We start from the raw sequence: 15,939 nt of genomic DNA on the forward strand, positions 1-15,939 counted from the left end.
GCCAGTCAGTGGAGCGAGAGAGAGAGTAAGCACATGAATGTACTATAAACAAAGCAGGTGGTAGTGAGACAGTGAAAGGTTCCAATATTGATAGGAAAAGGTTCAGGACTGATAGAGCTATGGTGCTTTTGTTTGCAGAACTCAGGAGCTTCTGAAGTGCAGTGAATAGTAATGGTAGAAACAGTCACAACAGAAATGGTTTTTACTAGAGATGCACCGATACTAAATTTGTCAACCAATAACCGATACCGATAGTTCTGCCTTTTATGCCTTCTTTTAAATGAATAATAATTAATTCCACAATTCTGAAAGAAATGCAAATAAAAACTTTATTCTCTCCATTTCAGCAAGTTGTTTCACAGTAACTGGTCTCATAAACAGAAAACACATTACTCTAATTAACATGAACACATGAACTAAATTATGAAGATTAAAGTAAGATTTCTTAACTTATTGAATGTTATGAATTCATATTAACATTGACTAAATTCTAAAAAAAAAAAAAAAAACTCCTGTTAGACTTCATATTCACTCACCACAAACAAAAGTATTTCTACTTCATCATTGAACATCAAACTGGTAATATGTAATATAAACTTTTTTATATATTAACATTAACTGGATATGAAATTCACTGCTGCTCACTTCCGGTGTAAAATTTTTAGCAGTGCAGATCTTATAGAGCTCAGAAACGGAAGTTTTGTCTTCATTCCACACAAGAGACATCATCTTTACACACAGCACAAAATCAATGTGTTTTCCCGCCCTCTTTTGATTGACAGTATTTACAGTAATCGGCCCTGATCATAGGATGTTTTTAAACCCATAGCATAAAAAATAGCCTTCATTGGCCGATACATTGGTGCATCTCTAGTTTTTACAAGAATGCTAATAATTGCAATAATATTACATATTGAAAAATCATCTACTATATACTTTCCTTAAACTTACATATCCCAAGTGAGGCAGAATACAAACCAAGCATACAGTTGAATGTTGCGCGACTTGCTCAGTGCCTTTCTGCCAATCCTGTGATTTAAGCTCACAACCTTCCAGACACTAGAGCAAATTCACTTATGCAGAAACACTGAGCTACCATCGCTTACTTATAAAGTCTACACATTTTTGGTTCAGGGTGTTTAGCCAGCAGGACAGATTGTAAGGAAAGCAATCAGATTTAAATATAAACACAGGATAAGAAATGGAACAGTCCCTTTGAAAACAGAGCAGGTGCCAGAGTCATCAGCTTTACAAACTTTACTCCAAATGAACATTCAATTAATCAAAGTCGCTAATCATTACAAATCAAGCTAACAAGCTTTACAGATTGCCTTGTGTAATTAAACCCAGTCATTTCAAGATAGATCAAATTTTGCTTCACCATAAATGTTTATTCGTCAATAAAATTATAATGTCATTGCCATTTACACAGTATGTTAATAGTCACATAGTTTACTCCATTTTGAAAATAAACTCAATCAGCATATCAGCTATATTAAACTTTATCAGGATTTGGAAGGATGCATGAAGGTGAGAGGAAAGAGAGCTGTGGAGTCCAGCGTTCACAGATGACGATGATAACAGTGATCCTGTGGTTTATCTGTTCAGAAATTAGATTTATTCAGCCAGTGTCAGTTCCACTGGCACTTCAGCTGTCTCACTGTTGAGGTATTGTAATGAAAATGCACTGCTTTAAACTACCAACCAGGACCTTGCAGATATATGACAGAAGTCTAGGAAAGTAAGCTTTGCCGGTATAGTATTGTGTATTTTAAAGGCAGTCTCTAGTATAGTTTTTTCAGGTCATTTGTTTGTGTGTGTGTGTGTGTGTGTGTGTGTGTGAGTAGCATGCTGCGTCGTTCATTAGCTATTTGATGAGATACGAGTCAATAGTTGAACATCTCTCAGTTTCAGGAGCATAGTGCATGTTCTCTGGGTTTGGTAATGTGAGCCTCTGTGCTTTAGAGGGTCACTGGAGCAGGCCGATCTGCATTACACAATGCCCTCACTGCGTTTACTCCTCCACACCACCAGAGCAGTCATGAGCAGAGTGACCACAACGGGTACTATGATGAAGGGCCCTAAAATTCTGTTGGGTGGGTCATGAGGCAGTCGGCCGGTGGGCGAGCAGTTGTGGAAGTAGTGCTGGTGAACACCGATAAAGAACTCGTCCACTAGCCTGTTGGGCCAGAAACAGTTCATCTTCAAGGCCACCAGGTACGTGCAGTTTGTCAGCTCTCCATAGGACCTTCAGGAAAGAAATATAAAAGAATGATTAAAAATATGCTCACAAAAAAATTGCAAATTAGCTGGAATCAAGAACATTGTGTTGATAAATGTAGGCTAAATAATTATTCATTCATCCATTAATTCATCTTTAGTATCCATTTTATCCTGGATCCGGAGCCTACCCCAGGTGGGAATACACCCTAAATGGGAAGTCTATACATTACAAGGCATCATGCACACACCTAGGGGCCTTTTAGCATAGCCAATTCACCTACTGGCATGTTTTTTTGAAGGGAGTGGGGGGAATCCAGAGAACTTGGAAGAAACCCACACTGACATGGGGAAACATATACAGAAACTCTGCACAAACAGTAACCCGAGATCAGGATCTAACTGGGAAGCTGGAGTTGTGGGGCAGCAATGCTACCGACTGCACCATCAGGCTGCAGATTACCTCGGCATCCCATATAGTTTCTTTGGAGTAATATATTTAACAGGCTGCATAATAAAGTAGGTTATTTGTCATAAAATACATGAAAACACATACCACTTTATAGTTTATATTATGAGGATTGTACTGCAACAACTGCAGACCCTGGTGAGCTCAGAGCTAGACCCCCTACAGCACAGAGAGGGACAGGAAACGTCTTAGCAAACTGGTTAAGAGGGCTATCTCTGTCCTGGTCTGCCCTCTGGACAGCATAGAGGTGTCACCCACTGTATGAGACACTGGGGTCCCTGAGCAGCGCCTTCAGCAGCAAACTGCTGCACCCTCAGTGTAAGAAGGAGCGCTTCCGCAGGGCCTTGATATCCCTACTGCAGTAAGACTCTTTAATGCAAAAACAACATAATGTGGCACTGCTGGCTGTTTTTGCATCATCAGCCAACACGTTCACAATATTCTGCAATATGAACATTTATTCATTTATTACTATTTGTTACTCACCCTATACTGTGAACTGTGCAATATTCCATTTGTCACTTATCTGTATATAAACGAGGTGTTACTCATCTGTATATATTCATATTCTTATTCATCTGTACAAACATTGAGGTGTTCATAGTGTACATATTACCATTATAATTATTTATTTTACTGCTAATTCTTATTTTTCTATTCCTACTATATATATATATATATATATATATATATATATATATATATATGTATATATATATATATATATATATATAATATATATATATATATATATATACACACACACACACACACACACACACATATACAAAAACAGATAAGAAAGAATACACATTAAATAGGAATAGAATAGAAAAAATGTTTAATATATACCTTTAATTAATTAATCAATTAATTAATTAATTAATTGGGCCCAATTAGCCATTTTCCCTCCCCGGTGTCATGTGACTTGTTAGTGTTACAAGATCTCAGGTGTGAATGGTGAGCAGGTGTGTTAAATTTAGTGTCATTGCTCTCACACTCCCTCATACTGGTCACTGGAAGTTCAACATGGCACCTCATGGCAAAGAACTCTCTGAGGATCTGAAAAAAAGAATTGTTGCTCTACCTAAAGATGGCCTATGCTATAAGAAGATTGCCAAGACCCTTACACTGAGCTGCAGCACGGTGGCCAAGACCATACAGCGGTTTAACAGGACAGGTTCCACTCAGAACAGGCCTCACCATGGTCGACCAAAGAGGTTGAGTGCACGTACACAGCGTCATATCCAGAGGTTGTGTTTGGGAAATAGACGTATGAGTGCTGCTAGCATTGCTGCAGAGGTTGAAGGGGTGGGGGGGTCAGCCTGTCAGTGCTCAGACCATACACCGCACACTGCATCAAATTGGTCTGCATGGCTGTCATCCCAGAAGGAAGCCTCTTCTAAAGACGATGCACAAGAAAGCCGCAAAAGGCAAGCAGACTAAGGACATGGATTACTGGAACCATGTCCTGTGGTCTGATGAGACCAAGATAAACTTATCTGGTTCAGATGGTGTCAAGCATGTGTGGTGGCAACCAGGTGAGGAGTACAAAGACAAGTGTGTCTTGCCTACAGTCAAGCATGGTTGTGGGAGTGTCATGGTCTGGGGCTGCATGAGTGCTGCCGGCAGTGTGGAGCTACAGTTCATTGAGGGAACCATGAATGCCAACATGTACTGTGACATACTGAAGCAGAGCATGATCAGTATGCAGTATTCCAGCATGATAATGACCTCAAACACACCTCCAAGACGACCACTGCCTTGCTAAAGAAGTTGAGGGTGAAGGTGATGGACTGGCCAAGCATGTCTCCAGACCTAAATCCTATTGAGCATCTGTGGGGCATCCTCAAATGGAAGGGGGAGGAGCACAAGGTCTCTAACATCCACCAGCTCCGTGATGTCGTCATGGAGGAGTGGAAGAGGACTGCAGTGGCAACCTGTGAAGCTCTGGTGAACTCCATGCCCAATAGGATTACACACCCTCCTTTGAAAAAGTAATTTCCTCTTTATCTTAAGTCAGGAGAGGTCACAGGAGTTTTTTTTTTTTTTTTAATTCTCCCAAGCATGCTGTTAGCGCAAGAAAAACAGCAAGGTTATAATCAACAGCAAGCAGGTTTGGTGTATGGGAGATCTTCAGCTTCCTGGTAAACACCACAAACGTACGACTAGCATGCCATTCGTACACACACACACGAACACAGTCTTTCCTATGTGAAGTTAAAGAAATCACAGAGGCAACTGGGAAGTTCATTCTGTGGTGGAGAATGAAAATCTTAACCAAAAACACATTTAGGGCTACATGACTCTACTCGAGCTACATGAGCTACACAACTAGCAGAATAAGAAAATCCTCATGCTTCAGACACGCCCCCTCATGAGTCACACCATTGAAACCCATTAATTTTGTTTCATTCTAATGCACAGCTTTTGTTTCGTTATATGCTACTAAGTGTCTGAATGGATCGCACAACTTCACACTTCAATTGAAAATGGAAACCTACAGCACATATTCAAGCAATGTTTGTTTTTGCTGCATCAAAAATGTATTGCATCATATTGTATCAAATTTTAATTCTGTTTATCGTTACACCTCTAATAATTATCCTACACCAATACTAAGATCCTACCAGGTTGAGATAGGTTCACATATTACAATGGTACGTTCAATTCAATGTAATTCAATTTTATTTATTTAGAGCTTTCAACAGTGCACAGTGTCACAAAGCAACAGGAATCCGGATATAGATATATATTTGTCTTTAATGATCAAGCCAGAGGTGACGGTGGCTTTATTGATCCCCAAACGGAAACTGGGTAATGATAATATGCAAATACAAACAAAGAATATGAGCACACTGCCTCAGGTAGTGTTCAGTTATTTACAGAAATAAGTGCTGTGTACTGGATATTCAGACCTATTTATTATGACATAATGATGTATTTATTAGTACCCTTTCATTCCAGCTGTTCATTGCTGTCACTGAACAGTGAAGTCTGAAAATGTGTGAAGTACCTGCTATTGTTCAGTTAAAATATAATTTTGGTAAAATTATAAAACTGATTGCTCTTATTTAATAAAAATGCATGGTAGGTTATTCCAGCCTTGTGCTATAATTACATGCTCACAGCACTTAATTTTACACTAAGCATTTAAAATCCTTCATTAACCATGAGCGGCGTGCGCATGTTTGTGACTACCTGAAAACCTCTGTTCATTTCGCCTCACTGCTTTTTCTCCAGTGAACCTGGAGGAGCAGATAACTCTTTGCTACCTGGTCCAGGACTCAGGCCACCTCTCTCTTTCTCTCACCCTCACACAGCCACCCCCATAGTGCCCTCCATAGGGCAGTCTATTTATAAGACCATTCAGCTATGTGTGGGAAGCCTGGGATGACATGGCTGACACAAACTTTTAATCAGCAGCCCTCTTTTACAATGCTATACGCTAACAAATTTATCCCAACATTTCCTTTATCAAATTAAATATGATTATAGCTTGATTATATGATTACATTGGTATTTATCAAATTATTTTCATATAATTATCTCAGGAATACTCAGACACAGACTTCTCTCAGGCAGGTAGGGGACAAGATCAGATGAAGTAGCTGGACAGTGCAGTAGTTTGTCAGTTTCTGTTGAGGTGAAAAGCAGATAGCAATGCATAATATAAAACACTGTAGTTCACAGAGCAGGGATAAACAGGGAAAGGCAGGGACTGTGTAAGGTTTTCGATTCTTAATTCAACTGTACATATTTGCCTGTACTATTTTATAGTACATGGCTTTTATAATATAAAAAGTTTGCCCTGTTCTTTAATCTAGTCTGTGAGGGATGCAATGCCTCTAACCACCTCACACAGTTCCTTTAATCTTTCTATTTGTCTTCGCTATTTTAGAGGCATATTTAAAGAATGATATATATTTAATATATTGAATAAGACAATATGATACACATTGTAAACTTAAAACTAAGAATGACCTATCTTTGGATCAAAATTCTAAAGTTTCAAAAGTCAGATAATACAGTATACTGCAACAGCAATGATGTCGACCAGCATTTCTGAGCACAGAATACACGTTTAATAAATCTAGCAATCAAAGATGAATCTATTTAGCCAGCGCTGCATAGCCTACTGCTTCGCTGCATGATTTTGCAATTAAATGTAATGCCATAAATATGAAGCAACAATATGCAGCAGACCCGGACTGGCCATCGGGAGCACCAAGAGAATTACCGGTGGCCTGATGACTGATTTGGCCCGCTGCCCTGCTGTTATTTATTTATTTTTTTAACATTGTTTATTTATTTATTTAATCGTTATTATTTCATATGATTGCCTGTCCGATGTGCTCAAGTGATCCTTTCCGAATTTGGCATTTGATAATAAATCGATAATAATTCATGAATCATTTTAGTTTTGACTTAAAACGCTATCATTCTCCTCAGCTCCGGCAAATAGTTTGGAACAGAGTCATCACTGCACACAGCGAGGATGGAGAGGAAGTGGCCAGGTGGAGCAGAGAGGGAAAGGGCACGCAAAAGGAAACCCTCTAAAAAAGAAGCGGCGAAATGTAACAAAATTACTGACCTGTTCAGGGCTTCAAGTGCAGGTCAGTCTCACCTGTAAATACTCTAGCTTTGTGTTCGCTAACTTAGCTAATCAAGTATTAACCACAGTTTCAGTACTAGCAAACATTAGCACTATTGCTATTACGTCACTCAAAATATGCTAAAGGACAACATTATCTACTGTATAGTTATAATACTAAGCAATTTAGCAGACAGATATCCAACATACAGTACATTTAGGGAGCCCTCCATGTTGGTATTTTAAATGTTGAAATTACAAATACAGCTAGGGCAAACAACGGCAAACAACAGCAACAACAACAACAACAACAACAAACACTTTTCCAAGCTATGAGTCATAAAAGGCAACATTAGGATATTTCAATATTAGGATTTTTCTAAATAGATATTGTCATGATGTAGTTAGTATTGTGACAACAGATATGTAGGCAATTTCGAAAATTATGTCTGCCCATATGTGAAGTTGGAGAGAAAAAAAATCACAATAAAGTGGAGAGAGTCAACCTGGCACTAGTTATGTTGCAGTGGTCTCACTTCAGGGTCAACCTGAGATGACCAATAGGGGTAAAATAAGGGCCTGTTTACACCTGGTCACTTCATGCGTTTTCTCTGATCGGATAGTTGTCTGATTTGTTCAAACGGTTCTATTTACACTTGGCCGAAAAGAAAAATGAAAATGCCTGCTACAATGCTTCCGCAACAGAAGGCAGCACTTATTATGTGCAGCATTTTCGCTGTCAGCAGTACTAAACTTTAAAACCCAGCAAAATACCTGGATGAAAGCTCGGAGTCAACTCTGGTGGGAAAATATAGTGCTGGCTTCTTTTATGGAACAAGACTGGCTATCCAGTTTCCCAATTGGAGCACCAGGCGTTTGATTATCTTTGTGTCAGCCTGAAAGCAAATTAATGAAGTGGCAGCCTCATCTCCGTCAGACTATACCGGTCCGTTCTTCTGCTTGGGAGGAGAAAAGCACTGACGTATGTAGTTTCAACAACCAGATGCATTTAGACTTGTCCAGTTTCATTCAGAATTCATCCCAGACCACCTCCTGATGTAGCTTGAGCAATCGGATTTAAATCCGTCTCGAATGCGTTTCAGAAGGCATTTACACCTGGTCTTTTCACAGTCGGATAGCTATCCAATCAGACAAAACACATGAAGTAACCAGGTGTAAACAGGCCCTTAGATCAATTAAATATGCTTTAATATATTTGTATGAAATGTAGTAAAGTTAAATCTCTTTAAGTATAAAATACCTGAGTATTTAAGTAAAAAAAATAAATAAATAAAAAAATTTAAAAAAACACTGCCCTAATGTGATGCTTTAATTTTAACTAAAAAAATGAGATTTGATTCTGTGTTCACAATTTACAGTGAGGTTAAAAATTTTTTTCCAATAATGTGGAGACTGTTCGTAGCCAGTGGCGCCTGCAGACATACGGCTGTATGCACTGTGCGTACCATGAGAGGGCGCTCTTGTTACTCTAATCTATATGTGTACACTCAAGACATATTGAGAACGCAAGAGAGAATGAGAATAAATAAAGGTGTTCGTTTGTGTTGGCTTGTTTCGTTTTGTTTAATTGGCGCTTTTTCCATACATGGAAAATGACATTTCAGATAGTTAATGCCTAAAACAAGATTCAAAATGAATAAACGCTCTCTAAAATAGCTAAATTTGATTGAGACATTTGCAAAAAGGCCTAAAACTAATGAGGCAAAAATTGCTCCTCCGCCCATGGTGGAGACCACAGTCTCGTCGGCACCTGAGTCCGGGCAACCCGAGGCCCATTCTCTTTCATTAGATGATTCGGATTCAGCTGCCAGCTGCTCAACCTCCTCACATGGAACCACTACCCTCCAAAAGCAACTTTCTGTTAGTCCTGCCAGCCCACAGGTAACAGTTAGCTTCTTGGTTACAATAACTGACGTATCAGATATCGGCACATTTAAAGCAGATGAGCTTAAATCAGCCACTGATTCCATTAATCCCTGATGAGTTTTTCAACGAGACTTTATTTCCAACATTGAGATACAGCTAGTAATGCCAGTGCGTTAGTGACGCTGCTTCAAAATAGAAGGGAAGATGCGACGTTCGGAAATATGTGGGATCAAAGTTCTGAGTTGGCTGCCAAACTTCATATCAATACCTCACGTGGTAACAATACCGAAAAGCAGTCAAACACACCAGCAGCAACCCGAGAAGAATATTGGCGACGGAATTTCTTCCCTTCATAGATTACCTTGCATCTGAAGTGAGAGACCGAGTTTGCCCGGCACTCCCATGACTGATAGGCTAGTATTTGCTGCCGGACAAATTGTCAGAATTGCCGGACGCAGGAACCCTCGTAGCACGGGGAGAACATGCAAACTACGCACACACAGGGTAGCGGCGGAAATCGAACCCCCAACCCTGGAGGTGTGAGGTGAACGTGCTAACATGAGTGTAAGTAACATTTGGAAATGTGATTTTACAGACAGAGTAATGCAGAAGTCAGAAAATAAACAATAAACAACTAAGACTAAATTTGTATTTTAAAAAACAATAAGGGTACCTTAGAAAGGGGGTTGTTTGAAAGTACTCAGAGGAGTGGAGACGTCTCTCTTATGCCTGCCCCAAAGTCTTAAAAATGAAGCATGCATGTGTCAGTGCTCAGCGCCAAACTGAAGTGCACTCACATGTGGAAATTCTCAGCACAGCCGCTTTCCTGCTCCAGTACTTTTTGTGTGCTCAATACACAGCACCTTGCACTGTCTTGTAACGGCCATGCTTGCTGTTCTGCGTCAGCAGTCCTCCCTCTGTTAAAGATATTACTTAAATGCCATATGAATTCGCCTGGGACGTTTGTTTTTTTTATTTGCTACTGATAACAGTCATATTAATCTGTGCAGTGGAGTGGCTGCAGAACAACCCAGGAAAAAATACTGTAGACAGGACAGACCGTTCCCTCTTTCATGGGAAACATGATGCATATCTTTTGGTTTAAACATATGCTACATTATTTTAAGAAACATTTTTTAAAATTTGTATACGGCAAGAAACAAATATACCTACTTTATACATGGACATTTTAAGGTTATTAACATAACTAATACTTTTGTAATAATTCATTAGTGCATGCACTAATTATTAACTCATTCTGTTAATCGATATCATGACTTGTATTGTTAATAAAGATTATTCACATTAACGTGTACAAAATGTAGGTTAATCAGGACTGGTATCTACTAGCATGCAGTGTTTGTATCAAGAGAGCCTCAAATCACCCATAATTTTGGCCAACTTACATTGTTTCTAAGCACAACCCTCACAATGTAAATAATCTTTATTAATAATGCAAGCCATTATCATAATTAACTGATTTAATTAGATGTTAATACTGAACTATAATCTTTGTTAATGGCTATTCGTATATATGACAAACTAATGTATATACTTTATTTCCTGACGAGTTAAAATTTAGTGCATATATTAATTCATTAATTAATAGGTTGTTACAGATATATGCTTATTTGTAGACTTCACAGTACAGAGTTATCAGAAATTGTAAATCAAACAAAGTGTCATTTATAACAAAATATTAATAAAATATATACTAAAGTATTTACATCTTTTAACATATTCGGAAGACACTTTACACCCAAATACAAGCAAATACAAAATATCAAGCAGAGAACAATACAAGTAGTGCTACCATACAAGATCTTTTAATTGAGTTCCAGAAGAAGCAACGTGCGCAGAGTAGAGTAACTGCCAGAGTAAATTTATTTATTTATTTATTTATTTATTTATTTATTTATTTATTTTATGGGTTGGTTAGGTGTTCATGGAAGAGGTGGTTCTTTAGCTGTTTTTTGAAGATGGTGAGAGATTCTGCGGTCCAGATTGAAGTTGGAAGTGCATTCCACCACTGCGGAAAACAGTTAGTTTGAATGTTCTTGAAAGGGACCTTGAGCCATGCTGAGTAGGTACTACGCTGAGTAGGTACTACTCAGCGTCGGTCGTTGATTGATCGCAGATTGCGTGAGGGAACGTAAGCCTTCCTGAGAGAGTTGAGGTAGGAGGGTGCTGTTCAAGCTCAACAATCATCTTATGTGTTGAGCTTGACCTAAATTTCAAAGCCATTCAGTAAAAATCAAATCAAATTGTGAAACAGTGGATATCTTCTTCTAGATACATACTTAAATGAATGGTTTATGTCCAAAAAAACAAATAAAAAGGAAACAAATAAAAAAAAAAAACTATTACGAAACTACCATAACCTTTTAGTTTCAGGGGGAAAGGGAAAGGAAATGGATATTTAAAGAGCCGTGATGAAAAACATCCCTCTGGACTTTTTTTCACTGTACCAGCTGTTAGTCATAGTTTTGAAGAAATGCTAAATCACAGCTGCACTTTACATTCAGGATTTAATGATTCAAGTTTTTAAGATTATTGTTTAAATGACGCTGTCTATGCTAAGTTATGCTATGCTACCAAACTAACAATGCACATTTGTACATATGACCATTTTCCTTAACAATAAGAGATGTGACACTCATTTATTCATTATTATGCAAATCTGCATTTGAAAAGGCATGGAAATTATGCACATTTTGGAATATTGCGATTTCTCAAAAAAAAAAAAAAAAAACACCTAAAGCAGCACTTGTAGTGAGCTTCTCAGCTCCTAAAATAAGTGAGCATATGGAGGCTTCTTTCCAATAACCATATGGAGTGGGTTTGGGGGGGTTGGTTTGGGGACTCCTAAAGCAGATGTCACTCCCATGAGTCAGTAGATTGAATTTCCGAATGGTTTAACACCACTAAATATATCTGACTAGAGAAACTTGAGACACATATCAGCACACAGTGACCATGCCCATGATCTCTGACTTTAACTGTTATTTACTCGAGAATTGCACAGGACTAAGAAATGGTGACACAATTAAACTTTCATCCATGGTGACCATAGGAATAGGAATAGATTTTACAATATACTGAACTCTTAACCTTCCCAGCCTAAATGCCTATATTAATCATACATGAATTAGGCTGAGAATTGCAATACACAATCCTCAAAAACTAGCCTGCTGCATTGTGCCTTACAGACAGCTAAAGCCTGGATATTGTAGAGCACAGAAGTCATTAATGTGACGAAGTGATACTAGATCATATGAGTGGTTTTTAAAGGTTGTTTGTCCTGAGTGTGTTCTGTGGGAGCTGAGTGCAGAGCTCAAGGATCCTGCGAGACTTGGCATCAAGTTAGTGCCAAACTGAGCATACACAATGGGGGAGCAGATGCCTGGAGAAGATCAACTCTATAGCTATAAAAGTTTCATCCCATCTATTAAGGGATGCGCAGCATCTGGGATGAACATATTCTTTCATCTATTGGTACAGCATAACATTATTGGCATATCACCATACGAGTATATTGTAACACTCTTAGTGCTGCAGTCAGGCCCACTGTACATACTGCCCAGGTCCGGGACAAAGACTTTTAAAAAGACCCCAAAGGACACAAACTCACACGCAAATACAAAACCTACACAATGCAAATGGCTGTAACAAACTAAAACTCATTCTAATGTGATATTCAATACTGTTATAAGAACCTTGCCATAGACTCCCTTGAGTTGTTCTTCCCTTTATCTCTTCTTTTTATGTGCCTGACTTTTGTGTCATCTTAGCAAGCTCGCATAAATATATGTAACTAATTCCCAGAGACCCTCTAAATATAAGCTATGAAAGTTCCAGCCAGCGGGGAAACTCTTACTACAAAAACACAAGTCATTTTACAAAATAGGATAAATATTAATATGTCTGATGAGTTGCAAATTGTGCATGGCCCTACATTTTTTTACCATCCTAGCCATCAAATACCATCATTTACATGGACAACAATAATCCATTATTAACCCGATTAAGACAATACTGTGATTAAGAAACTACCATGTCAACAGCAATTTTTAATTACCTTAATCTGATTAAGGTCATACTCAAAGTAAGCACTAATCAAATTAAAACATGTTAATTTTAACAAATTAAAACATAGTACTCCTGTTTTAGTCACATTATCGGCGTGTATTACAGACATGTAAACACCTTAATCACATTATTAACGTTGTGTGAAAGTTTTCACCACATTTTGCGTCAGGACACGATCACACACGGTAGTGCTTAACATTTTACTTTGAACAAGAGAGCATGGCTGAGTCCCAAAAAGCATACTTGCCTACTGTAGGCCTGTAGTGGAGAAAAATACATGTATCTCGGCTACTATATAGACGGTAAGTACACTTTTTGGGACGCAGCCCACGGCTACAAGCAGTTGTCTATTTGCACATACAGCATGGCAAATAATTAACTGCACTTGAAGCGTTCGTAAAAAAATTTAATAAAAACACCCAAAACTGTATACGGTACCATAACGAAGACAAACTGTGTGTTGATACGTGAAATTCTGGAGGGACGTCGGACGGCGTGGCGCAGTGACGTAATGACGTGTGCCGTTAATCTAATTATGTTCTATAACATGTAAAACGGGTACATGAAAGGAGTATTCTAAAAGCGACTCATGTAAACACCTTAATCACATTATTATCTTAATCAGAGTAAGGTCAATAATTAAGATTACTGCTGTCCGTGTAAACGTAGTCACTTATGGAATAGTCATATTTCTGCACATCAGTGGATTAATAAAACCTCCTGGGTCTCTCACCCGGCCTCATCCCATGACAGCTTCTCTGGTCATCCCCTGTGATGGCGGAGCTGACTGCAGCTGTTGTTGTCTATGACACTGTATGCACTCCCTGGTCTGCAACACTTCCTGACCTGTGTTTATTTTAAACTGTAGGAAACAGAGTGTACAGGCAGAACATTTTCAGTTCTTAAGGCAGTTTTCATTACCAGACCGTCTGTATGATCTATAATTTGCAGAGTTGGCAAAATTTACGTAGACGTTACGCAAATAAAATACTTAAACATTTTCAACATTCTATAATCAAAAACATGGAAATATGCAACTACCTTTTCCAACCATCAAAAACCTTTTCCTGTTCATCATAAACTATGGACTGACACTTTTGATCTGTAGTTCCCTCTCTCTCATTTTCCCTAATGAACGTTTTGACAGCTAAAAATATTTTCCAATACTCCAGGCTTCAGATTTGTCTAAGCCCTATTCCCAAGTCGAGAGTGTAACCTTATTTTCAATGTGGTGGCAACATTTAAAAAAAAGGGATCTAGACCTCTACAAGCTGATTTTTAGTGCAATCAATGAGACAAGCTGTAACATGGTTAAGAACATATTACAGCTATAAAACATGGTCAATAGACTCTGTGGCCTGTTTACTTATGTAGGAAGATTAATAAAATTATTTTCCAAATTTACATATTAAAAATATATTATTCATTAACCTCAAGGTAAATATTCAACTATAATTGTATCTATATAGTTGATTTCTATAAAATATATAAATATTGAAGTATCTAATTGTCCATTCCAGTATAGGCAATAAAAGCAGTGATGAGCTGTTAATAGCTTAAGCAGATGCAGACTGTGCACAATGTGCCTTTTTATATTCATGCTCAATTTAATACTCTCTGTGTGGGAAGAGATTATTTTACATAAATGGTTTCTCACCACCCTAGTGATGGTTTGTCATTTCATTTGTATCTTTTGCCCCCCCCCACCCTAGGGCTCAGAGCGTTTCATCTGAAAAGTCACGCTGAGAGTATCCAAGTCTAAAGAACCCATCATAGGCAGGATGGCACAGGTTAGAGAAAGCTGTCTTTCTTGGTGGATCTTTACTGATGAGTGTGGTGTTTTGGCTTTTTAAGCTTCCTGTAGCAACATCAGTAATCCTTTGCAGATAGCGATCATTATTGCAGCTCTTTCTTTAACCCATGACCTAAGCTGGTGTCTCTGTCCCTGTTTATGTGCACTGCTGAGCAGGTAAGACGAAGATCTTGTGTGAGAGATGGGAGCCATGGCTATTTTAATGAGCTCTTTAACAGCTGAGACTCCTTGATCTCAGAGCCAGGTGAACGCACCACTCAACCATGTCAAGAGAGTACATATGGGCCCTAAGGCAGTGGTTTTCAAAGTGGGGGCCGCAGCCCCCAGGGGGTGCCCGGGGGGCCTCAACAATTTGGTCGAAGCCAACAAGCCGATCCCTCCCACTAGTGTGTTTTCTCTTTCTCACTCTCAGACAACCCCACACACCCACAATCAATTCCTAATGTAAAGATGTAAGATGTAATTATTAATTTTAAAAAAAGGGGGGGATATATTCAGAAGTCTGTATTTTTAATGTGTTTTAAAGATATCTTGCAAAAGGGGGGCCTCGGTCAAATGTTAATGCCATTTGGGGGGCCTTGACCTGGAAAGGTTTGGGAACCCCTGCCCTAAGGCACAATGATGCATATAGATGATCGGACAAAACTTCTTAGGCACCAAGCATTGGTCATAATACTTAGCACTCAGCAGTGCTCTTCAGAAGGTAATGAGCCACTCACATTCACAGTTGAAATGTTTTATCAGAAGTTATTTGTATTCAGAATAAGGTTATTCAGCTGAAGCTGATGTTCAGATTATTACCTCCACACCTCCAAGGTTGCCAGATTTTTCTTAGTAGAAGTGTTTGAGACAGGGTTTAGATGAGAG

The 15,939-nt window shown here is 38.6% G+C and overlaps 1 protein-coding gene across 1 annotated transcript in view; it reads right to left on the bottom strand.

Annotated features, from left to right (window-relative positions):
- Positions 1–311: 311 nt before the first annotated feature.
- Positions 312–15,939, bottom strand: part of ramp1 (receptor activity modifying protein 1) — a 43,356-nt gene continuing 27,728 nt past the window's right edge. Inside the window, exon 3 of the mRNA XM_017469348.3 lies at positions 312–2,248. Coding sequence (XP_017324837.1) covers positions 1,993–2,248 — 256 coding nt within the window. The 3' untranslated portion in view covers positions 312–1,992. The remainder of the gene's footprint in view (positions 2,249–15,939) is intronic.

Source organism: Ictalurus punctatus, chromosome 6 (genome assembly GCF_001660625.3).
Source record: "Ictalurus punctatus breed USDA103 chromosome 6, Coco_2.0, whole genome shotgun sequence".
In the NCBI taxonomy this organism is placed as follows: Eukaryota; Metazoa; Chordata; class Actinopteri; order Siluriformes; family Ictaluridae; genus Ictalurus; species Ictalurus punctatus.